This window comes from Pleurodeles waltl, chromosome 8, assembly GCF_031143425.1.
Source record: "Pleurodeles waltl isolate 20211129_DDA chromosome 8, aPleWal1.hap1.20221129, whole genome shotgun sequence".
Classification (NCBI taxonomy): domain Eukaryota; kingdom Metazoa; phylum Chordata; class Amphibia; order Caudata; family Salamandridae; genus Pleurodeles; species Pleurodeles waltl.
In genome coordinates, this window is record NC_090447.1 from 1,367,116,830 (window position 1) to 1,367,141,985 (window position 25,156).

Genomic DNA, 25,156 nt, shown 5'->3' on the forward strand with positions numbered 1-25,156 from the left:
GCATGGCTGGAGACCGAAGTCTCCAGCCCAGCAGCCATTACAACCCTGGCGGACGGAGTGGTATATAGGCGGTTTGGCTTGACCCAAACCGCCAATGTCATAATTTGGGAAAAGATACCGCCAGCCTGTTGGCAGTACCTTTCCCTAAATTACCACCGACCGCCAGAGTCGTAATGACTCCCTCAGTTGTGGCAGGGCACGCAACTTTGAAGGTAATAAAACTCCTGGGCCTAACCAAAATAGGCTATCACAGGAAGAAAAACATACCCACTCCCAGGTCATTGTCTCTGCTCTTAGAGCAGTGTTCAGAGCTAGTACAAGTCAAGCACTTGAGTAACAGCTGCTAGAGAGCCAATGCAAATAAGCCTCCAGGAGCTTCAAGAAAGGAAAGGGTAACTTTCTAACAGTTACTTTTCCTAAATATTTACTACAAATCCACATTCTACAATACATTTGGCTTTTCATAAATATTAAAGAGAGTGGTTGAATTATTTTTCTTCCTGATCCTAAATCTGTGATACAGAATTAACATTTCAATCTGCACTCTTGTTTTCTCTATAGGACAGCCAGAGCCTTGCACAGTGAAAATAACTTCTGGGGCTTGCCACAGCAGATACATAGTAATGTTACATTTCTACATGTCCTATTTTTAAATACTAAGCTTCCTACCTTGTGGGCTATTAGGACTATATAGAGATGAAGTATTAATATATATTAAAGGAAAGGCTTTCTGCCCTATTTAAAGGGCTTTTTTAATGGGGCAGGCTGCAGGTTCAAACTGTGGCTGTAAGGCTACCATGGTAGGCTCGAAGCCATGTTTTCCCTGTCGTACTAATGGATGTCACAATAAGTGTTGTAGTCCACAGATTACACTTCACTTTGAATGCTATATAAGTATTTCTGCACTTTATAAGAAAGCTAAATAGGCCATTGGGGGATTAGCATGATATTTGACATGTTGTAGTGTCGAAAGCACACACACTAGGTGCTGGGCAGCAGTGCCCCAGTGTGCTGAGTCTGATAAACAGAAATAACATTCAGCAGAAAATGGAGATTACCATACATGAAAGGACATTTTCTTACAGATGTTGGAGCACCTGCTCACAGATGTTGATGATGGAGGCCACGATTCGCTGCCAGGAATCCAAACTGGATATTGGTCAGGTAGTTGTGCTCAACCAAGTGAAATGGAAGTTGTGATGTAAACACAGTCTCTAGTATTGTTTGGGTAGACAACACTAACCTGAAATGAAACAGTAGCAAAAGCAATAGATTCTGTAGCCACAAAGAGCTTCTTTAATATCGGAGACATCCAATAATGATTGAATGACTCTAAGATTTATTCAAACAGTAGAGAGGCATTGACCAGTGTGGTGCTATACAAGATGAGACTTAAGTGAAGAATTTCATAATATTAGTATTGCAAGCTTTGAAGTTAATTCATCTTTAGGGAATGAATGATCTTGCATACCATTTTGATTACCTTGTGGGTACATTTGTCAATGCATTGTGGAAGCTCAATCATGGCTTCCAGCAAGCTTATAATCTCTCTCTTGCTCACCCCCATAACCTGCTACTTGGATTCCATAAAAATGTATGAAGTCAGTTTATGTGTAAATGTAAGATACATTCAGCACCAAAAATAGCCAGTGTCCACTAGACACCTCAATACCCTGGGAATATGCAGTAGAGAGCCTATCAGCATTCATTGCAAACAGTAACTTGTTGTGGACAATGCACAATTATTCTCACTGACTAAGTTCCAGCCTTTCATATTTATTTGCTGTTGCTTCAGTCAAGACACAGAGGAACTCTATCTTTTCAAAATGTATTGTCCCAGTTACCACAAGAGGTCTTTCTGCACATAATCGAGCTGGAGCAGAGGGTAAAGACTAGCACAACTGTCCTTAGACAAGCTGGTCGCTAAATCTGTAGATTAAATAGGTAACACACTCCAACACATCAGTTTTTGTGTTTTCTTATGAAAGTGATGTGTTTCTGGGGGCAAAATAGACACCTACTCTGGTCAATGGCTACATTTATCAATATCTAAGCTAGTGTTTCCTGCACCCCAGTACGTTCGGCACACACTTCACAACACTTGCATCAAGGACTAGAAGCAGACACTGGGTTAGGTAATGGCAAACTCATGTTGCACCACAAGTTGTATTGTACAAATGTGATCCATTACTCTTAAACCCAGGTAGGCACTGAAAGAATTAAAATCAAGCATTTGCAATGCACTAGGGTCTCGCATTTGTCGGAGTTACAACTGTTCACAGTTGTAAATTCCCAACCGGATTTTCCCTAAAATTAAAAGACGAAAACAGTGCGATCGCGCTGTACAGTTTACCGGCAAAAGTTCAATTAACGAAGCGCTCGACTTCTGCTCAGCGAGATCATGCTCCAAAAACAGAGAAAAAGTAGTCCACAACCACAGCGAGACTCGCATGTTTTCCTTACTTGGTTGCTGCGCTGTAGGAGGGCTAACCACCGGAAAAGGCATGACGTATGCGTGCCTTCCACTAATAAAAAGAAGCAGATTCTAACAGGCAAGCCAACTTGCCAATGAAAGACACTGACGTGACGTCGACGGGGCTCCGAGCCCTTTTATAATACCTTAAGCGTCTCGTTAGCGATACACATGCGCCAGCGCATGCGACGCAGGCTCGACCCTAAAAAACTATCTACCTCACTTAAGTGCTCAGCTGCACTACCCCAGAGTACTCAACTACTGCCGAATCCAAATCACATCTGTCTCCCATAGTAAGCAAACACAGAAAAGCAGCAACTAGACCCCCCCCAGTGCCAGGAGTAAGTAAAACAACCTGTTGATACAACTCCGGTTGTCAGGTTCAATCTAACAAAGCCCCTGACACAAAGTCCATACCATGATCCTGTGAGAGTTGCCTTTGGGATAGTAAGCTCATTTGAGATTTCCTCTAATTTTAGTTCTGACCTACAGAAGGCGCCTCCTAGCTGCTTGATGTGCACAAGTGAAAGGTTAGTCATTTAAACATAAGCAAAGGAGGGCTGCTGCCAATGCTAAATTTGATCTGGTGGTTTCCGGTGGGGCCCACCACCACTCATTTTTCCTCATCAGACATTTACTGAGAGCAAGAGAGGCAAAAACACAAGAAGGGAAGAGAAGGAGGAAGCAAATGGCTGAAAGATGTCACGAATGGAGAAAGCAGGAACCCACAAGAATGTGATCTAGGGGCAAAGAGTGTAGTAGTGGCTGAAAAGGTATGAAGGGGTTTTCAAGACCACTTGATTTGGCATGTTCACGTTTTAATAGCACCTGCCGCTGGCTTTTGAGCAGAGCTTTGGGCACATGCACTCATTATTTTAGAAATTAAGCACTGGCTGTAGCAGACTTCAAGCATGAGCAACCTTCGGAAATCAGGCTGCAAAGTTATAAAATGCTTGAGCCACGCGGCATATATGGCCTTCCCAAGAATATCAAGAAGTATTATTCATAATATATTCATAACATTCATATGTGTTACTGCGTGCATACAGATCAGTGACGTATCACTGTACTAGTCTGCAAGTATTTAAAGGGCAAAGTTATTTCTGTATTGGAAAACGACTTCATCAGCCAATCGCATGCTGCATTTAAAACAACATTCTTTAAACAAGAAGTGAAAGTAGAAACTCGGAAGGCAACCCAAAATAAATCCCCAACATGTCCTGCAACCATTCAAAAATCAAAGCTCGTGCTCTCAAAGGTTGCAAGAACAGTCGAAAAATCCAAGAAAATAAAAGCAGTTTATTCAAGAAACAAGTTCCTGGTGAACAGAAGTGCTAGTTATAGCAAGACATTTGGGTTTCTAATATTTATAATTCTCTTGAATAATGACCATATCACGCGTTATTTTGCAATGTAACATGCATCTTCAGCATAGACAGCTAACAGCAAGAAACTGTACCTGGTGAATGTGGTGGAGGAGAGCACATGAGCACAACTCCCTGGCCCTCTCTCACCGAAACCTCTCCTCTTGGAGGGCTACTGAAATTTCCCAAATCTGTAAAATAGAATTAGCAATTATTAAATGATGAACAGTTTCAATAATAATTTTGCATACATTGTGCTTGTTCAATTTCCATTAATCATTAGACTTGACGGGTAAGTAACATGGCAAATTCCTTCATTCGAATCATCAACAACATCTACAAACTTTTCAATATACCGGGGTATAAGAAAAAAACAGGAATGGGATCATGCATTTAAGATGCTAAATTATAATACAGGAGCATATATAGCGCTAGTAGGACGGCGTTTCTTAGCACTATACGAAACTGAGAAATTAACTTATCCCTGGCCAACGAGGTTAGGCTGCACTGGTGGTATGTTTCCTTCAGGTTCAAGGCACTAGGCACACCTTACAAGATGCTGCTGTGATTTACTCTTGGGGAGCTCCTGAATGGCAGTACGAGTACTCCTACCTTACTCCTGATATTCATAAGTAAGGCAGAAGTACTACAAGGCTATGCCAAGCCTACTATGTCACAATTTTGTGACTCGAGACCATTGTAATAAGCGCACTGATTAGAGAAAATAAAGATTTATTTAAACGAAATAATGAAGTGCAGTTGTTCCACGCTATTGCGACTTAAAATAAGTGTGAAAATATTATAAATAAATATAAAGAAAGCAATCAAACCGATGGTACACTTTCATTAATGACAACATGCAGACAATATTTTGGGATATTTACAAGAGATGTCATAAAGATGTAACATACTTTCTTCAAGGTCAATAAAGGCTTCCGTGCATAGTCATGCTGAAGATGACGGTTTCTGATTTCCACCCGAGGCCAGCGTGACACATCAGTTTTTGAAAAGCTTGACAACTAAAAGAGCGCATAGGCCTGGTTCGCTCTGACGCAAAATACATGCATGTGCCATGAGTATATTTAACAAGTTAACACACTGCATTCAGCCCACGCTCAAACTCCTAGTTAGTTAGTGCGTGTACTGGAGACAGTGCAGCACAGATCATGGCAGCGGTCTCCGTACTGTACTAGTCTTCTGTGCAAGCAGGGCCGGCTTTAGAGCGGTACGGGCGCACCGGGTGCTGACCTCAGTGGGGCGCTGTGTTTAGCAATAATTTACTAAACTTTAGAATTAAAAGCATCTACTGAAAAGTTTCTTGTGCGTGCAGCCTTAAGGAAGCAATTAAAATGTCAAGATATCTCTTGTTATTAATGTTCTTGCTAGAGAGAGAGAGAGATCGGAGGTTTGTTTAGGGGCAGCTTTGACTCAGCATAAAGTAGGGTAGTGGGTTCATATGCCTGCTGCAAAGAACAGAACTATATTTTATGTGGATAGCTGAGTGGATTAGAAAATCCAGGCTTTACAAGCTCGTTAAGACAACGAGTGAAAAGGGGGCTAAGGAGAGATGAGTGGCACATTTGCCAGGTGGTAGTGAGGAATCTGAGGAGGTTGTCATGAGGTTGGGGGTTGCCAATAAAAGACTGTTGCACAGGGCGCCACCAACACTAAAGCCGGCCCTGTGTGCAAGTGCTCCTATGACACCAGCAGGTGCCTGTGGGCATAAACGAGGATGGGGGCTCTCAGAGCCTCACTCACAGTTCTCTGGGCATTTTCCAAGCTCTTCATGTCAGGCTATCAAAGGTGATGTAAGGTTAACCCTGGGAAAAAATTGCTTGCCCTGCATCCTCTATGGGCACAATCACATATTGGTGCATTTTTATTTATGGAAACTCAAAGGAAAAATAGATTCACAATGCTAAACCCCATTGTGTAGTTGTGAATACCTAGGTCTCAGGTTAAGATTCTCTTAACAAGCAGAAATTTCCTTCTGCTGACAGTAATTAGTTCAAGATGATGTGAATGAGAACTATTTAACAGACAAATCTCATTTTCATTAATAATTTAGAAATACAGAATTTCATAAATGCATTATTTAATTATGTTGCACTAACTAATTAATTTAATTTAAATTTCCCTAAAGTGCTTACCTTTTAACAACCTCATTACGAGAGGGGTTTAAGTACCAATTTAGATAGAACTAGGCTTGGGCAACAATGAAATTAGAACAGCATATTTCACGTGATTTCAGCAATTTTGTCTTACACTTTACTATGTGAAATTCCAAACAATTACATGGTGAATCAAGTTTATGTAATAACACGCCATTCACTCTAAATAATGGCTGTAAATGTCCCATTCCCTGTTAAAAAATAATAATAATAATCACCACTTTTGGACAGAAACAGAATGCGAAAAGCTATTGTTTGCAGTGCTTTTGTTTTTTCGTACTTTTTTTGGTGTGAAATGTAATCTCTCATCAAACATCAACAGGAGAATGTATTTTATGTAAAAATATGGCATTTAATGACGGATTTGCACTTAATATATGTTAGACTTGGTATCCTGGTTGTCCTCCTAACTTTTTGCATTGAAACCTGTTTTTCTGACTTTTGTTTTGCTGGCCTTAGGACTCTGTGCACTTTATGACTGCTAAGCAGTTTTGAAATCCTTGCTCCTCCTCTTTAAAACATGATAGAATTGGCTAATGCCCACTTAGAACATTGGAATGTTAGGATCTCGATTGCAGACAATAGAGTGCTCCTTTACTGGCTGGCAAAAACCCAGAGCATCAACATTCCAATTTTCTCTTTGTTCACAGCAACAGCTGTGAACAAAGGCCTCACAGAGCCACAGGGGATTTTAATCTCCTCAGGCTTCGTGATTTTTTTATTTTATTTAATAGAACATTCTGCCCTCTAGTGGCAGAATGTTCTAATAGCCTTAGCCGTAGCGAGCTCTACCAGCCATTAAAGACCCTTTCCCTTGTTAAAGGCCAGTAGAGCCCGCTACTGAGGGTTCTAAGGCTATATTGGAATTTACTTTTAAGTTCATAGTGAAGTGGTGTTACTTGTGCCCAGGGCCTGTAAATTGAATGCTACTAGTGGGCCTGCAGCACTGATTGTGCCACCCACTTAAGTACTACTTGTCTCAGGCCCGCAATTGTACCATGTGTGTGCAGTTTTAAAGTGCCAGATAGACCTGCCAAAATAAACCTTTTGGTAGTCCCAAACCTTCCTTTTTAGTACATATGTCATACCTAGTGTAGGTTCATGACATTACAGAGGGCATAGTGCAATAGTAGGATGTGTGCTGTTTAGTTTTACATATCCTGCCAGTGAAACACATTTAAATTCGTTTTCCACTATTGCAAGCTCTACCCTACCCATAGGATAACATTGGAGTTACCTTATTACACAAAAAAAGCTGTAACTTCCAGTAGAGTAGGCAAACAATTCATGTTTGGTAACTTGGGAATTGTAGTAAAAAAAGTCATAGCTTATGGTGAAATTGGATTTTAAATTACAATTTTGAAAATGCCACTTTTGGAAAGGTGGTGTTTCCTGCCTTACCTGCTTGGTGCCTGCAGCCTGTCTCTGGGCCACATGACCGGATGTAGATGACATTTGGGCTTTGTGTATTCCTCCAAGACAGCCACACACAATAGTGAGTTTAGATGTGCAGGATGGGAGGGAGGAGCTGGGCAGAGCCCCACTTAAACCTGAGTAGGCTGTGTCCTGATCCACACAAAGGGCTGCATACCCCTTATAGTTAGTCTGGAGCTAGTGCAGGAATGGTAGGGCACTTGTGCACTCCAAAGGCGTGCATCTAGCAGCTTCTCCCCCACTTGAAAGGCACATCTGGGTATAAATACTGGACCTCTGACATCAACTCTTCAGTAAACTTCTAGACCTGTGGATACTCTGCCAGGAAGGACTGTTGTGCTGCTGAAAGGACTGCCACTATGCTGCACTGCTGCTCTGAAGGACTGTTGCCCTGCTGCGCTGACCTGCTGCCCACTTACCTGGGTGAGAAGGGCTGGACCTGCATCTTTTGGACCCAGAACAACTGACTGAATTCAAGGGCTAGTTGTCTGGCCTCCTGAACCAAATCCTCAGGCACACAACAAGCTTCCAACAATCCCTGCACCTACACCTGAACTCTGCCATCTGTAAGTCTAACCCGTTAAGTGGTGCCACCGCAGTACTGGCACTTGGAAGTGGGCTTAAGGTGCTCTGCCAGCCTCTGTGGATTCAGTGAATCTGACATCTTGTCTGCTGCATCATGCACCCTAAGGAGAACCAACGCATCACTACTGCTGCCTGGATTGGACCCGCCGTAAAGAGCCACATAGCCTCCGCAGTCTGCCCAGAACCGCCCCTGGGTGATGCATTATCGGCGCAGGTCCTTACATCTCTCATTAATGGCAGCCTCGATGAGAAAGCAGGAATCTGCATTGCCACCTTGAAGTACCTCGGAACCAATGCATTACCCTGACTCTGAGATACATCTTGAGCTCTGGACTTCGCAACACAAGCTGTTGTCAAAGGGGTCCTTGACGATGACACAGGAACTTACATACAAAATAATGTGCGGAAACCAGTGTGGTGCAAGTTCCACAGATGCCCTTAGGGGTCTCACCCCAAAATGCTCAGGAATACTGAAACCATGAATTCCTCATGCTCTCGGTATTGATAATGCTAGGTTTTGGCATCATCAGTTGGCAAAACCTGTGAGAATCAGAACTGGGACCTTCATATAATTCCTGGTTCTTCTGTTCCATTGGTGCGGCTCTTTTGTTTGGCAGGATTCACTAAAGGGTCTATCTGGTATTGCCTTAATTTCAATGCTGATGGCCGTGGACTGCATTCCCCTATTAGGCCAATTCTTACATATAGACTATTGTTTGATTATATTTAACTCAGAGTTGTACTGTTCATCAAGCGCCTCTAACACAAACTCCACAAATAATATTCTTATGCAGGTGCTCATATTCTGAGCTCAGATAATACTATCCTCTGAATACCTTTATTTTGTTTTTCTACATTGAGAAAAAAACACCTGTTTGAGCGTAATCTTCAGATTTTTTGCTTTTATTAGACTGGATATACTGACATATTCTGATTCTTGAAACTGGGAAACTGCTGACAAGTGCCAGTGTAAGTGACTTGACCCTAAAAATTGGTAACAGATTTATTAAACCCAAATCACTTGGAAAAGGCACAACACGATGACACTGCAGAAATAGTACCAGGAATATTAGTTAGCTGTCATATGTGGATAGCTGTATTAATTCATCAGACCTGACAACTTAAAAAAATAAATCACAGTGTGAGGAGGGGACGGGGCATTGGAGGGAGTGCGGCCTTGTTCCGAGAAGCATCTAAAAGGCACTTTTGCCCCCACCCAGGCCCCTAAACCCCCTCCTCTAAAACAAACACACAAAAAAAGCTTGCTACGGCTGCTGCCAATGTCCTTTCCACTCCCATTAATGGACATCAGCAGATAAAATCCTCCATTTTCCCTGCCACTGTGTGATATTTGCTCCTCACTGGGGGAAGTGTAAGAAGAGGCAATATCATGTGTCACACGATGGCACCGTGAGAGTTGGCAGGTTTGATTCATGCAACCTATTTGAATGCCGTTACAAAGTCGTGCAAGGCTACAGCAAGCAATTGCCAAAGAAAACCATTTTTACTTGTATAAAAGTCTAGTTTCTGTCATTTGTTTAGTTACCTATAAATTGTACCTTCAAGGCTGAGATATCTACGTGCATAATATCCAAAGGCAGGACATGATTAACATTAACACTGGTGTGTCTATGCAGTCAGTGCTTTAAATGGGCCGGTACTGTCCGGCACGGAGTACCGGCACTTTTTTATTTTGCGAGGGAGAGTACCTGCACTTTTCAAGAAAAACGTAATACTTTTCATTGGCGAGTACCGGCACTTCTCAAAAACTGCAGGTACTCCGAACCAGAGTACCTGCACTTCTATTTTCCCATTTCAAGCACTGTATGCAGTGATAAGATAAAGGAACTCCCTTTTTCAGTGAACAATTTGTGATTGTGTATTTTTCCTATGGTAAACCCCACTAATCTATTTTTCTTAACTGCATAAATCAAACAAAGAAAAACATCTGCAAACCACCATATCTATTGGGAATCTCACTGAGTGCCTAACATATCTTTTTTGTTAAACATATTGCAAGTATGACTTTATGAAAAATAGTATCTCTGCTGCACAGTTACATAATTAATTCAGTTCTGCTGGGTACTCTTTCTGTAAGTGGCAAATATTAATGCCTTCGTGAAGTGTGAAAAGCCCTTCCTGGGAGAAGAAAATAGACCTTGGACCTTCTGGCACAAAGGGTAGGAAGAGTAATTATTGGCTAAATATCTTAGAATATGGAATAGGAACAAACAATTAAATGGCAAAAAACTGTTCTGGAGCAGCATGTTTAGAATATAGTGCTATAGTGTAAGGGGACTTGTGAAGCATCTCCGTGCCCAGCCAACATGACTATTTTTCAGGAGTATTTCTTTATTTAAATAGGAGCACCTGTGAAAAAATACTGTGTGCCCCACATACTCTGGCCCAAAGATCTACCATTTTGAAAGACCTTCAATATAAGGCTTCCCGGAAACGTGTACGGGAAAACAGCAGAAAGTGCTAAAATATAGGATAGTTTAGGCATGGAAATTGTCTTAGGATTGGGCCCAGGTGTCACTTGTCACTCAATATTATGCCCTACAAGAAAAATTGTCCACCACTAGCTCATCCGAACAATAGTGAACTTGAGAGAGACCAAAGGAAGAAGTAGATAACATAGATTCCTACATAATGTCTGTAGTCTGCACAGAGAAGGACTGAGGAAAACCGGTCACTCCATGTAGCCTTGCTGGGGGAAATACTTTTAACGGTCAGCTCAAGTAAGCTTTCTATAGCCAAAGGGACATAAAATTCAGAAGAGAAAAGATCCTCTGTGAAAAAAGTGTCTAGTTCAATGGAACTAGATGGGGATGAACCTTCTTCAAGCTTTTTCTGGAGTGTGTGGTTGCTCTTGGCTCCAATTGCTATTCTGTGTCCAGCTACCAGAAACCTCTCAGAGCAGTTTGGCGGAGGTGGGGGCTATAGGAGTGACCAGGAATATGCTTTCCAGCAAATAAAAAAGTTAGTAAAAAGGTGACAAAGCACCACAAACAGATAATCCTACTTGAAAATGTTTGTGGCAGTACCAGGGCTGTTCTAAGATGGTTGCAATCAAGTATTGAGCCTTGTGGAGCCCTTGTCTGCTACAACAAACAAAAGAAGAATTTGATCTCCAAAAAACTCCCTAGGTAAAATGTGAAACTGGTACAAGGCAGAATAGTTGCAGAAGCAATAAACTAACCTTGATGGCGATATTTTTTGAAGGTGCCTTTTTTGCAGCTACTGGTTTCAGCAGGACCGAAAGAACAACTATCTAACTTCCAACAACCCTCACTGACTATAGCATCCTGGCCTCACCCCACTGGAGGATTTGGCATCTTGAAAAAAGATTAAGGTTCTGTTCACAAACCACTACATCCCAACAATGTATTGACTTGTTTGAAAATGAGACCCATTGATACACTCTATTACAATTCACCATTAGGAGAGGACACCCCTCGCACTTGATTCTAACTGCATTCATAATGAACCACAAAAGGTATTCTTCAAATCTTAAAGGCTCTTCCAAAGCACAAAACTCCTAAACTTTATTATGTCTTTGCACTTTGCCATCACAACGCCTGTGATTTTGCGTGCTTTGTAACAGAAATTTGCAATGATAGGTCTCAAGTCCAAAAGTAAAACTCTTGACTTATGTAACCCACCAGATGTTGATAGCGGCTGCTTTAATGGTGACCCTGTTCCCCATCATTTATACAGGCAGAAAGTTGGCAAAAAATGTTTAAGTCCCACTTCTTGCAGTTTAGGGACAGGGGAAGTACACTCCACCTGGGGGACTCATTCCATCAGAAGCCAGCAGCAGGGTCCAGAGCCGGTAAAGTTTATACTGGTCAGCTGGGATCCTTCGGCAACATGAACATCTTGCAGTTTTTGTGTCCCTGTAGCTTAATAGGAGGTCAGCCAACTCATTTTTGGAGTCCACTTCTTTGTCCAGGATCCAAGTGGTGTAGGTCCAGCTCTTAAGGTTCTCCTCACAGGTCTCAACAGAAGGTGCAGTCCTTGTTCTGTCTTCTTGTTCTCAAGAAGGTTCCCAGAGGCGCCTTATCTATGCCTGTACCTAGCCTGTGGGTAGGGGTGACTCAGGACCCTCCTTGACCAATAGGGAAAATGTTTGCCCTACAGAAAAAAATACCAGAGGGCCTTATTCTCCCTACATCCAACATGGCAGAACATTGGATCCCCTGTTGAGAGTTTCTGTGCCCACCCTAGAGGTGCGGCCAGAGAAATGAGCAACGACTACTCTATGGTCACTCTAAACTAGTTATGGGGGGGAGCTAATTTCCCACAGGGCCTGGAGCCTGGCTGGCTAGGAAGACAAAGGAAAGTATGTCCGGGTGTCAACTATATCCGTCAGTAAGAGGGTAGGCATCAATTGAAGAAGTGCAATGGTCTGGGCACAGCCCTCATGGCCATACTGTCAAGGGAAGGTCAGCCTCTCCCCACACCCAAGCCCTTTGTCTTAACCCTAGGAGCCCATTCACTCCTGATCAAGGAACTATTCTGTTCCTGGGTGAGAGTTGAAAGCTCAGACATATGGGCTTCTTCTAGAGCAGTGGTTCCCAACCTGTGGTCCGGGGACCCCTGGAGGTCCGCAAAGCCTTCTTAGGGGGTCCGTGACTGCATAGAAAATTAAAAAATATTAACAAATATTGACAAATTAGGTCCCCAACCTCCAGTAATGACTCAGGAGGGAGTCCCCGGATTCCAATGATGATTCAGTTGGGGGTCCCTGGGTTCCATTAATGTTAAAGTGGGGGTCCACATAAATCAAAAGGTTGGGAACCACTGTTCTAGAGGCTTAAGGTAGATTAAGGATGACTTTTTAAAACTACCTTTTGAAATATATTTATCACAAATATCAACTTCACTATTGAATTGGACTTGAAATAAATATTTTAAAAAGGTCAAGAATTAACTTTGTATCCGATTTCAAGATGTTGATAACATTATTTACTTTTAATGTATCCAGTTCTTTCCTACGGAACAGTTAACCCTCCTTCTGTGAAACCTGCTTTTGGGGTTTTGTCACTATGAGGACAAGTTTTACATTTAAACATTTAAATTTCCTTTTAAATACCACGTACAGGGCACTTATAGGTAACTTAAATGCGTCAACTAGGAATATAGCACATGCACTGTGGCCTGGTTTGCAGGGTCTCAGTGCACTGATTAAAAAAACCAGCAGCATTAGTCCAAAGAAATGGGGTTGATCACGCAAAATAAGCATTTTCTTAACACCACTTTAGGCAACATCTTGGTCGTTCACTCTAATTTCTAAACCATATAAATCCAGTTGTACCTATTTAATTAGAAGTAGGCAGCTTATTCCACTTGTCTTCCAAATGGAGTCAAAGTAATGTGAAACTTGCACATAAATAGATTTGTTATCTTTTTCTTCATAGTCCCGGGATTGAATATTATACTGGGTCACATCTGGTAGTCTGGCACCTTTTACCCCCTCCCACCACATACAATATTTTTAATCCTAAAACACAGTATCAAAGATAGAATCATATTTTGGACGTAAGAACTTATTTTCAGGCAGGAATACAAAAGTCTTTATTTTTTAAAGCTTCTCGTGGAACAGCACTCCTAGACCTCACCCTTCATTCGCCCTTTAACTGAGATTTCCAATCACCAGGTGATAAACACTTTATTATGATGAAAGCCTATTGCCATAATGCGCCTCCTCAAAGCTACCATTCTGTATTTGGGAGAGCGCAGTAAATCTCGCTGTAGGTTTAAATTTCATTTGATGACTCGGTTGCTCTCCAAAGCCTTGCCGGTGATTTCCACGAGGACTGCTTTTGTATATTGCAGTGCACATTGAGTCTATTGGCGTACCTTTACTGTAATAAAATGAATTCAAAGAAGTTTGCCATTGCACTATTTACTTTTTGAGGTCGAGATGAGGACATTCATTTTTGGAAACAAAAAAAAAATACACTGCAAGAACACTAAGAGGCTAATAGCCAGATATCTCCGAGTCTTTATCATTGTTCAATTACACAAACCATAACAAATGTTTTGACTTCTTTCACAATATTTTGTATTTTCAATACGTTTTGTGATAATAAAAATACTGACTTCTAAACATCCACCCATCCTACAGCTAGCTCCACATATAAAATATATATCCCGCCACGCACAGTGCTGTCGTCAGTGATGTCAATTCAGAAATAGAATATATCATGAGTGATATAATATGTGCGGTCATAAGCAGTGCATGGCAAAGGCATAAGTAACAGTTACTTGAAATAACTGTAACTGGTAAATGTCAGTGTTTTTTGTTTAAAATGACATTTTCACCTAATTATGTCACCTGAACCTTTGGTTTTTAGCGAATTTTTAGGTAAGTAATATTTTATTACCATACCGTGTTCCCCACCACACACACACACATCCACCATCTGCACCAGACAGGAATCACTGATGACCCGCTCAGATGGATGGCGTCTTTCCTAACAGGGTACACCCAGAAAGTCCACCCCCCAGGTTCACATTGCAAGCCAAGCAAAACATCTGAGGTTTCCCAGGGCTCCTCCCTCAGCCCCACACTCAAACATCTACATGAGTCCACTAGCTAACATAGTCAGATCACACAACATAAACATTATCTCCTATGCCGACGATACTTAACTCATCCTATCACTCTCTGCTGGCCCTACTGTTACCAAGACAAATTTCCACAACTGCAGGAAGAAATTCACAACATGGATGAAGGATAACTGCTTAAAGCTGAACACAGACAAGGTGGAGGTTCTCATCTTTAGCAAAATCTCTGCCCTCTGGAGTGACTCCTGGTGGCTGTCAGTGCTCGGACCCACCCTCACGCCGAAAGATCATATCCGCAATCTTGGCATCATCCTAGACAGCGAGCTCTCCATGAGACTTCATGTCAACTCCTTTGCCTTAGCCTACTTCCACACGCTTTGCATACTCTTGAAAATTTCAAGTGGTTCCCCATCAACAAAAGAAAGTCACTAATGCCCGCATCACCAATAGTCTTGACTATGGCAATGCACTTTATGCAGGTACCACCACTGAACTCATGCAAAGGCTCTAATCAATACAGAGCATGGCCGCCAGAATGATTCTCGACCTGCACCAGAGAGCCCACATCTTCCAGCACCTGCAAGACCTCCACTGACTCCCGGTCCAAAAGAGATGCCATTTTAAGCTCTTCACCCATGCCTACAGAGCCCTCCATGACCAGTGACCCGCCCACCTGAACCAACGTCTGCAATTCCATCATCATCACAGGAACCTCAGCTCACCTGGCCCTCGCACAGATCCCTCGCTCTCGCTGCTGCCACACCAGAAGCTGCTCCTTTTCCCTTCTAACCGCCAAGGCCTGAAATGCCCTCCCACTCCACCTCGGGGCCTACCTTACGCTGACCGAATTCAGGAAAGGGCCCAGGACCTGGCTCTTCAGGGGAAGACCTGCTCCAAGCGCCTGAATACCCGCACGGGTGACAAGCCATGTTTTACAAATACCAGATTGATTGATAACCGCGGCAAAACCCTGCTGCCTATAGCCGAGGACAAACTGCTCCAAACTGTCTGTAGGCGCATACCCCCACTGCACATGGCCTTTGGTTGTGCACAGTATGATGTTGGCTGCAGGTCCTGGCCTGTGCCCAACCCTTCATGGGTGGTCACCCCCCCCACTTACAAAGCCTTTGGCAGTGAGCGACATGGGTTAGTCACAGAGCTAACTGCCTGTATGCCATGACAGACTCTCACACCTCATTTTATCCTTTAAAAAAATATATTTTTCCAATCCCACGGGTCTCTCGCAGAATGCAGTATTGCCCCTCACTAAGATGGAAATCCAGTCGGAGCAGGGAAGTCAAAGTGGTTCCTGCAATAGTGCCACGGGATTTTAAAATTTGGATCAAGAGGTCTCTGAGACCCCCTACAACATCCAGGGGGGCAGGCACCCCTACCCTGCTCTCTTATGCCTTAATTGTCCTCATGCTGAGGCCCAACCATTTGCAGAGTGAGCTCTTGCTTGCCTCTCCAGAGACTCTCTTTCCTGCAGGAGTGAGACCACCAATGGACCTCGGTCAATCAAATCACTCTGTTATCTGAATTCACTATACACAATCATTAAGACAAAATTTGAAAAAACATATAGAATGAAAAAAACAATCTCAGTTGCTGCTCTGGCATGTTATCACTCGGAGTGATCTGAAATTACCATCAAGAAAATACCTAACATAGTTAACGCTTAATACTAGACTGAACAGTGCACAGTTAAGCTGCCTGGTGAAACAAAAAAGTAGGTGTAGAACAGAAGATCCCTGAGAAATGTTTCACAGTGGTAGGCTGAACTAAGAGTTTAAACAACAGTGTATTTCAGCACGACATATGAGGTAAGTCGGCAACATGTGTGCCAAAGAGACATATTTTCCTCTATAACACACAATGAGGAATGTCTTGGAGAGCCAGGGCAAGACCGACATGAAAAACATCAAATTGTGCGAAATTATTGTCACTTATACCATCCCGAATCTTTGCTGTTTAATGGAGACCACGTGGTTGCTACTGCTGATGGTAGCTGTGCAACATCACTTTATCATGTTCGCTCGACACCACTTCCTAGAAGTCCAGAAAACAAACGTGCACACATCAGAGACATTTTCCACTAAGTGTCAATTCTTGGTGTAATTATTACTTGCATCTCCTCTAAATCTACGGAGAACTCATACAGTACAAAAGTCTACTTTGTTTAACCTTTTAGTGGACTCAATTGTATTCTAATACTTCTCGGTGTTAAAAATTTGGTATTGCATGCATTATCATCTTTCGTATCTTATAATCACCTTAAAATGTCATCAAAGTGTTGATGCGTGAAGAAGTGTTTAATCTGCTATCTGGAATTAATATTTAAGTGTGATATTGACAGATTATGGATGTGTGACTCAGGATGTGCGAGTAAGAATCGAGAAATTTGGTGGTAGGGAATGGGGGTTGATGAAAGACCTACTGGAAGGGAGTTGGAACTGAATCTGAAGGAGAATAGAGGAGAACTACTTTCCATCACAAAATACTTGTTTAAAAGTCCATGCACCAGGATGCAAAAAGTAAGTGGGTCAATCAAATTAATATTCTAGTCAATCAAAACGGACGGCAAAGACTATAATTTTCTGTGTGATAAATCCTGTTTGTGGAGGCACTATAACTAGAATATTATACATACTCGGGGGATTACTTATATGTCTCCGGTGCATGGTACTGGAACTACAGATCAATATAGCTATTCCCCACTCACACATACTCTATGAGAGCGTGGGGAACTGCTGCACATAGTTATCCAAAGATAACAGACTATCTTCCACTAAAAACAAAATAAAGATGGCACAGATGTGTCGTCTCAAAGCACCTGCATGATAATCTTTAAATTTAGAATACAATTATACTCCTTATGTCCTGAACCCCCAGAAGGCCAAGGCTTGGCAAGCTAAAAGGTAGGCTACAAAAGACTTGTGAATAGCTTTGTGTCAGTAATTAATCCAATTTAAAGGTACTCTCAAAGACCCTTTCTGCAGCAGATCTGGACATACCTGTAGGCAGGGACCCTGGAATTATGTGGCAAGGGAGCACCACATTATGCAGAATGGTTGACTAAATTATGCGACAAGAAAAAGCAAATTATGCAGCATAACGCAGCATATGTTTTATACTATCACTTAATTATTTTGTCTTTTTTGCACATGGAAATACTATTTGAGCTAAGATTTCCCCTCATTAGTACCAGTTTAACAACCGAATACTGGAAAAAAGTAATGGAAAGATGACTTGTTAACCTTTGCAAAGGGTCCAAAGTGCTGCGTTTTAATAAGTTTTGATCCGTTTGAGCTAGAACACTAACATACGACCGCAGAATCCCAAAATTCCAGCGGCGCTGTCTGTAGTGTCTTTGAAATGCTCATGCGCAAACGGAAACATCATATATTTGGTTTCGTTCACTGTAAAGATGTTTTCACATTTTTGGGGAACTGGGCACTAAAGTTCCAATCATTTGTTCTCATGAGCGCTTGTTTATTATACGAATGCACCCTTACCCAGCACAACGAGTTCGAGATTTAAACGCACTGCTGTCATTTGCAATCATGCTCCTGCCACTAGAGGTCCAAATCACAAAAGGCACTTTGGAGTATGTAAAATACTACTTCGGTAATTCTACTTCACATACTACAAAATGCAAATTAAAAACCTTCAGCTTGAAATTTCCATCTCTGTCTCTCCTACTGTTTCTATGCGAACATCTGCCCCCCGGTGTGCACGGAAATAAAGTATTTATACTAAAATTAAAATGGCATTTGAGAGTGGAACCTTTACTAACCGTGCAACCAATAATGGTGTATCCACTGCCTTCCACTGACAGAATATTTCACTTTTGAGAAGAGTTTCATTTTGGTGTGTACTAAGATACCTTCCATTTTCTTTTCTGCTCTCATGCCCTTTGCCAGACTATTTAATCAGCATTTGTTATACAGCAAAGCCCCCTTGTTTGAAAGTCAATGCAGCCTTTTGCACATGTTGCATCAGACTATCAAGCAATGCCACGATCTTTTCAAGAGCTGCATCCTGTAATGCTATGCTTCTATTTCTAGAGGGACCATTCCACACTAAATTGCTTTATGCATGTCTCTTTTTTCACTCTGCTGAAACTACAACACAGGCTTTGATGGTGTTCAATTTTTAACAAATAAAAGCGTCATCAGCCCTACTTCCTAAAATATTCCCAGACACTCTGTGGAGTGTCACATCATCAGTCAGTGAGGAGTCCTGGAACTACTTGGGTAAGTTTCAGTCTCTATTATAGTCCTTTAGAAGATAGGGGATGTTGAATACATTGTCACAGTTCTGAACCCGGTTTGGGGTGGTATATCCCTCCTCTGCAAATCAGACACAATCTTTGTTCACAGGTGATGCTCCCAAAGCAGTGAGCGATGACTGATGCCTTCAGGGAGGACTCTCATAACAAGAGCAAAAAAAGGAGTAAAAGCCTCAAATATGACAGCCACTAGCCTGTTTGGCGCACAAACAGTGGGAGACACAAATAGTCTACATTGCAATCAAAGAGACCGCTGACTCCACCTTCAAACACCCGCCATTTATCCTAATAGGAGTGATAATGATACAAAACACTTTATTAGTTTATAAAACCATAAAATGCATTGAAACATTAAGCCAAGTTAGCAATACCAGTGGTGATCTTGCCCATTCCCCCCAAACCCTATTCTGTAACATACACAAGCTCATATATTCAGTTAAATGCTGGTGCAAAGGTGTTGAGTAAACATACACATACTAAAAGAGACACCCATAAACAATTCTTAGTCAGAAAATCCTACTATCCCTTTGGATATGGCGTATCACATTTAGTCTTTGCAAGCCAAGCTATTGTACTCACAATTCCAGAGGGCAGTCTCCCCGTATTAGAAACACCTAAAACCCAGGGGCAATTCCTAGACCGTGATCCCTGTGTTCAATACAACCTTACATATCACGTCTAGGCTTTACAGGCGGAACTCCACGACGTTAAAACAATAATTCGTCAAAATAAAACAACATGATCATAAAAACATCTCTATCCCTCACACTCCGTGGCACAGGATGACAGACCCTGCTCCTTTGTTAGCGGAAGCGAAGGGGTAGAGACAATGGAAATAAAGATTCTCAGGAATTGGACTAGCCTGATGTGTAAAATTCCATTACTTGGGTCCAGTGCTGACATGACCGCTGGCCTACAGGACCGAACTCCTAGAACGGTTAAATTCCCTTCTCAGTAGGTCCCTTCTCTGTCTTTGGAGAACTGGACATATGCAGGCCACATGGATCAATGTCTCACTCGTCTGGTGGCATAATCTGCAATCCTGGATTTGTATCTGAGCTTCCTTTTTCCATTTAGGTAAACAATCAATGGTTGGAAGAACTCACAATCTATGCCATAAAAGGCTCTGTTTATATTTCAGGGATAAAGGAGCAGACAGAATGGGTGATTCTGTACCTAGTCTATACAAGTTTAAAACCAACCATCCATGAGATCTTTTGGATAGCTCTTCCATATCTCCTAGCCAGTTTAAGACTTTAGCTGATTTATTTACTGCTTTATTAAAGGCAAAGGACGGCACTAATTTACCTCATAGTTCACCCAGCTCCAACTGTGCAATGCCTTTTCCCAAATGCGCCTTGAAATTACTATTACCTCTTTCCAAATTAATTTCCTCCCAGACTAGGTTAGCTAGCGTTCCCTTAGTAGCATGACTTATTTTATAGCAAGCCTTAGTAAAAAGGACTGCTTTACTAGGGAAAATTCCAATCTAATTTGGGCCGGCAAAGCCGATCTGGGTAGCCAAAAGACTTGCTTATACGATTTAATTAATAGCCTATCTAGCAGGGCTACCTCATCTCCACCTCATTATTTCTGTACCATAGGAGAGAGTAGGTAGTAATTTGGCTCTCCTAACTATGGTCATCGGCTTGAGAGGGCGTCCGAGGATTGATTTTGCCAAGTTCCGAAAAGCACGATTTAGCGCTTGGATCTTCTCCCTAATTAGTTCTCTCCAATAGGAGTGCTCTGGAACAAACAATTATACCACTACTGAAAGTTCACTGCTAAATGTGTACAGGAGCATTTGATTCCATCCTACCACACCTCAATATCTGTGTTTTTGAAACCTCTCAGGAATATCAGCAATACACTTTGCTCCTTCGGAAGACTCTTGCCCAGCCTCCATCTTGGGCCATGCTTGGACTCCATTGGTCTCACAGCCACACACCCACAAGCCACGCAGATTTGTAATACCTGTCACCTTATAATCCTAACACATGGTATACACTCAGCATGTCAGGAAAAAGTTCAACCGAGATACTTTGGTGGAACATTTGAGAGAGAACCAGAAAGCTTTTTCCTACTCATAGAAGGTAGATGAAAAGGTCTTTCTAATAATATAGATTCAAAAATGGTATGCTGTCACAACTGCTAGAACTCTGAATACTTGAACATTGACAGCAGTCCCATGTAAAATTGAAGCTATGCTTGGTGAGCCACTCAAAATCACAAAGCCTTGCTCAGTGTCTTCAGGCCCCTAACATACATAAGGCTTCAATGCACTTGAAGGATTGTTGCATGTCCCGGGCACTTAAAATAAAAAATACAAAGTATATTTTCAGTTGAGTCCCCTAGAGCAGACGGGCACACTTGCAAAGCCTTGTCAGGATCATTCTCCATCCTAACAGCTGTATACAGGGCAAGGCACGAGACAGGACCACTCTTCTTACAATCCAAACTTTATGTCATACAACCAATGGAGGAACCAAAGACCAAGTATAGCCCCAACTCCAATAATCCCCCCTTAAAAAACAACTCAGCTAGTTAGGAGCTCCTTCTCAGTACAGACATGCGAGCATACACTCCGAAAGAGGAGGAGGCCCATCAACAATCAAGCATTCAAAGGAGAAATAAAGACCTGGATTTTCCCAAAACAGCTGCCCCCCACTGACCTCATGCTGTGACTCTCCATGATTCGAATGTGCTACTTGTGGTTTTATTCTCACACTCTGTTAGAAACCTCATGTAAAATCAGGAGGTGTAATGCTGCTGCCCTACGTCCACTCTCTGGACCTCACAAACACCATCAAAACTCAACACTAATAATCTGAGTTTTTACCAAAACCAGTTTCACAAAATAATGTACTATACATATACCAAATACTCACAAGACTGCTGGCCCTCACAAAGAGGAAGGAAAGTTCTACAGAAAGGTCAGATACAGTCAAATGAAAGAATACTGTTCACAGCGGTCTCAGGTTGCTAGGCCCCAAGGCAGCTAATCACTTGTGTGTGGTATCACAAGTGCTTTGTTTGGCATCCAGGTAACAACTAAGAAATGTGATTGTTAAAGGCTGTTGGTCTTGCTTTTGTATGGTCACTTGTTTGTTTGTATATATTCAAGTCAATGGGTTTGTTTTAGTCATGTTGAAAGGCCGTAGTACTTCCTTCTTCAATTCACAAACATAATGTTAAAGGCAATAGGCCTTTTCTATATATTTCTGAATGCCCTGGTACAGTCAACAGAATTAACCTTTAATGTTGTGAAAAGTCATATATGTCGTTACAATATCGATCTTTAACGGAATTGCTGGTTTTCAGGGATGGGGTCTGCTGTATGGAACCAGTCATATAGATCGTTGGAGATAATGGGAACAGATTCAATTGAGAGAGGTTAGTTGGCCCTGTGGCACTTTTCTTTAGTGATTTCTACACTCGTTATTCTGTGAGAAAGGGTTCCAATTTGTAATCCAGCCAGACAATTGGCAAATATGTGTAGTTTGGTGTACAGCTACTCTTTAAACAAAAGTACAGCAATATTATGTTTTGCAGTACTTTTGTTTAAAGAGTAACTTTTGATTGTCCTGAGACTTCCCATATTGGATTTCTCAGAGTTAGTAACACACACTGGCTTCCAATAAAATATTATTGTGGATATTATTGCAACAAACATACACAATATGCAATAGTACTTCCTACAGGCCCTCCTACCTGAGGCAAGCAACTGGGTGTAACTGGCACCAACAACCTTACCGTGGTTAGCCAGGTCAGTTGATGGGCCGCAAATTTAAACCTGGTGAAAAACCCAACCCATCTCTATTCTTCAGGCAACCACAGGTGGCCTTGTATTAAAGCTGCTTGTCAGTGTGCTACAGTCACGGTAAACAGGGCAGCAGGAAATACTCTAACAGTGCTGAGGCAACTCGAACTATTGATACCATACTACCCACTCTTCCCTGCCACCCTCATCCAAAATATAGAAGCAGACACTTCATTAGAGCAGTGACTGGGGCATTGGGGTACCGAGGGGTTAGTTAAGACCTACCACTGCTATTCATTAATGATCAATTAGGCAAAAAAGCAAAAACACAATAGAAAGGTTGAAAATAATGTCGTATCTCTGTTAGAAATTAATTAGTAGCAGTAGAAAGACTTTAAGAGCTGCTTAGTGTCCAGCAAAGTTTAGATCCTACATTTCTGGAGAAAGTAAAGGAGGGCAAACAAAGTACAGCCATCATGGTAAGTGTCCAAGTCAGCTGTCACTATTATCAATACTAACGCTCAAATATTTCACAACTGCACGCACCCACAGAGGACTCTTATATGACGCACATCCAACACTCCTTCACCCTAAAAACAAAAGAACAACAAAAGAAAAAAATATATAAATTAAAGAGCAAAGTCAGAGTGTTAGAAATGGGGGTCTCTGGTTGGGAGTCAGTTTGCACTCTGTCGAAGCAAGGATCCTCACTCTAGTCAGGGTAAAGGAGAAACACACCAGGGTAACCCCCACATGCCCCCTTGGTAGCTTGGCATGAGCAGAAAGGCTTAACCCCAGAACAATGTGTAGAGTATTTGTACCAACACACACAGTAATACATGAAAAACACTACAAAATGGACACACAGCAGTTCAGAAAAATAGGTAATATTTATCCAAGTTAAACAAGACCAAAATGACAAAAAACCAACATACAAAAGTCAAGATATGAATTTTCAAAAGAATAAAAGTCTTAATCCTTACAAAACAGTGAGAATGCTGTTGTTACACAAAAGAACCTGGTTTAACTCAAAAATAAAGTTGCATGGGAGAGCGTGCATCGGAAAAGTCAGCGATGCATTGGTTCCTTACTTGCAAGTGAGGCCGTTAGTCGTTTTCTTCTCTGGTCGGGTCGGAAATGTGTTGTTTTTCTCCCTCGCAAGAGAGCGATGTGTCGACTTCCGGAAGGGGCACCTTGGATCCAGGCACGCATTGCGTCGATCTTTCACAACCAGTGATGTTGCATTGAAATCCAGTCGCATGTTATCAGAAAACCACACTGCGTGGGGTTCGCATTATCAACCTGCGTAAGCGTGTGTTGCATGTCGTTTCTCCAGCCGCCTTGCGTCGAGCTCCCAGCTGCAATGCAGGTGGAGCATCGATTTTAGCCGTGAAGCCAGTGGTGCGTTGTTTATCAGCCACATTGCAGAAGGTGTGTCAAAAATGTCCCCGCATGGCGGTGTTTGTGTGGATTTCAGTCCTTTTCCACCAGCTTCATCTTTCAAGGGCCCAGGGGCTGAATGGAGCACCACTTGGCAGGGCAGAGGTCTCATCAGAGAGTCCAGGCGTTGGCAGAGAGAGGTCTTTGATGGCCCTAAGACCTCAACAACAGGAGGCAAGCTCAACTCAAGCCCTTGGAGATTCTTCTCAAGCAGGAATGCACAAGAAAGTCCAGTCTTTGTCCCCTTTCACAGGCAGAAGCAGCAACTGCAGGATAGCCCAACAAACACACTCACAGACAGGGGCAGCACTACTCCTCAGCTCTTTTCTTTGGCAGAGGTTCCTCTTAAATCCTTGAAGAAATCTGATTTTCTGCGGTTTTGGGTCCAATACTCATACCCCTTTCTGCCTTTGAAGTTGGCAAACTTCAAAGGAAAGTGTTGTTCTTGCCTTGCCCAGGCCAGGCTCGCGCCACAGGGCTGGAGACTGCATTGTGTGAGGGCAGGCACATCCCATTCAGGGGTAAGTGCCCACTCCTCCCTCCACTCCAGCTCGGATGGCCCATCAAGATATGCAGGCTACTCCCCAGCTCCCGTTGTCTCACTGTCTAGAGGGAATTCACACCAGCCCAACTGTCAGTCTGACTCAGACAGGGAATCCACAAACAGACAGAGTCACAGAATGGTTTAAGCAAGAAAATGCCCTCTTTCTAAAAGTGGCATTTTCAAACTGACAATTTAAAAATCAACTTTACCAAAAGATGTATTTTTTAATTGTGAGTTCAGAGACACCAAACTCCACATTTCTATCTGCCCCCAAAGGGAATCTACACTTAAATATCATTTAAGGGCAGATCCCATGTTAACCTATGAGGGAGATAGGCCTTGCAACAGTGAAAGCTGAGTTTAGCGGTATTTCACTGTTAGTACCTGTAAAACACACCAGTGCATGTTCCACCTTTAACATACACTGCACCCCACCCATGGGGCTACTGAGGGCCTACCTTAGGGGTGCCTTACATGTAGAAAAAGGGAAGGTATAGGTCTGGCAAGTGGGTACACTT

At 42.3% G+C, this 25,156-nt stretch overlaps 1 protein-coding gene across 6 annotated transcripts in view; it reads right to left on the reverse strand.

Annotated features, from left to right (window-relative positions):
• Window positions 1-25,156, reverse strand: part of CNTN5 (contactin 5) — a 3,179,309-nt gene that overhangs the window by 1,010,883 nt on the left and 2,143,270 nt on the right. For all 6 annotated transcript variants that reach the window (XM_069202389.1, XM_069202386.1, XM_069202392.1 and 3 more), the window contains one exon: window positions 3,933-4,028. In XM_069202389.1, coding sequence (XP_069058490.1) covers window positions 3,933-4,028 — 96 coding nt within the window. The remainder of the gene's footprint in view (window positions 1-3,932; window positions 4,029-25,156) is intronic.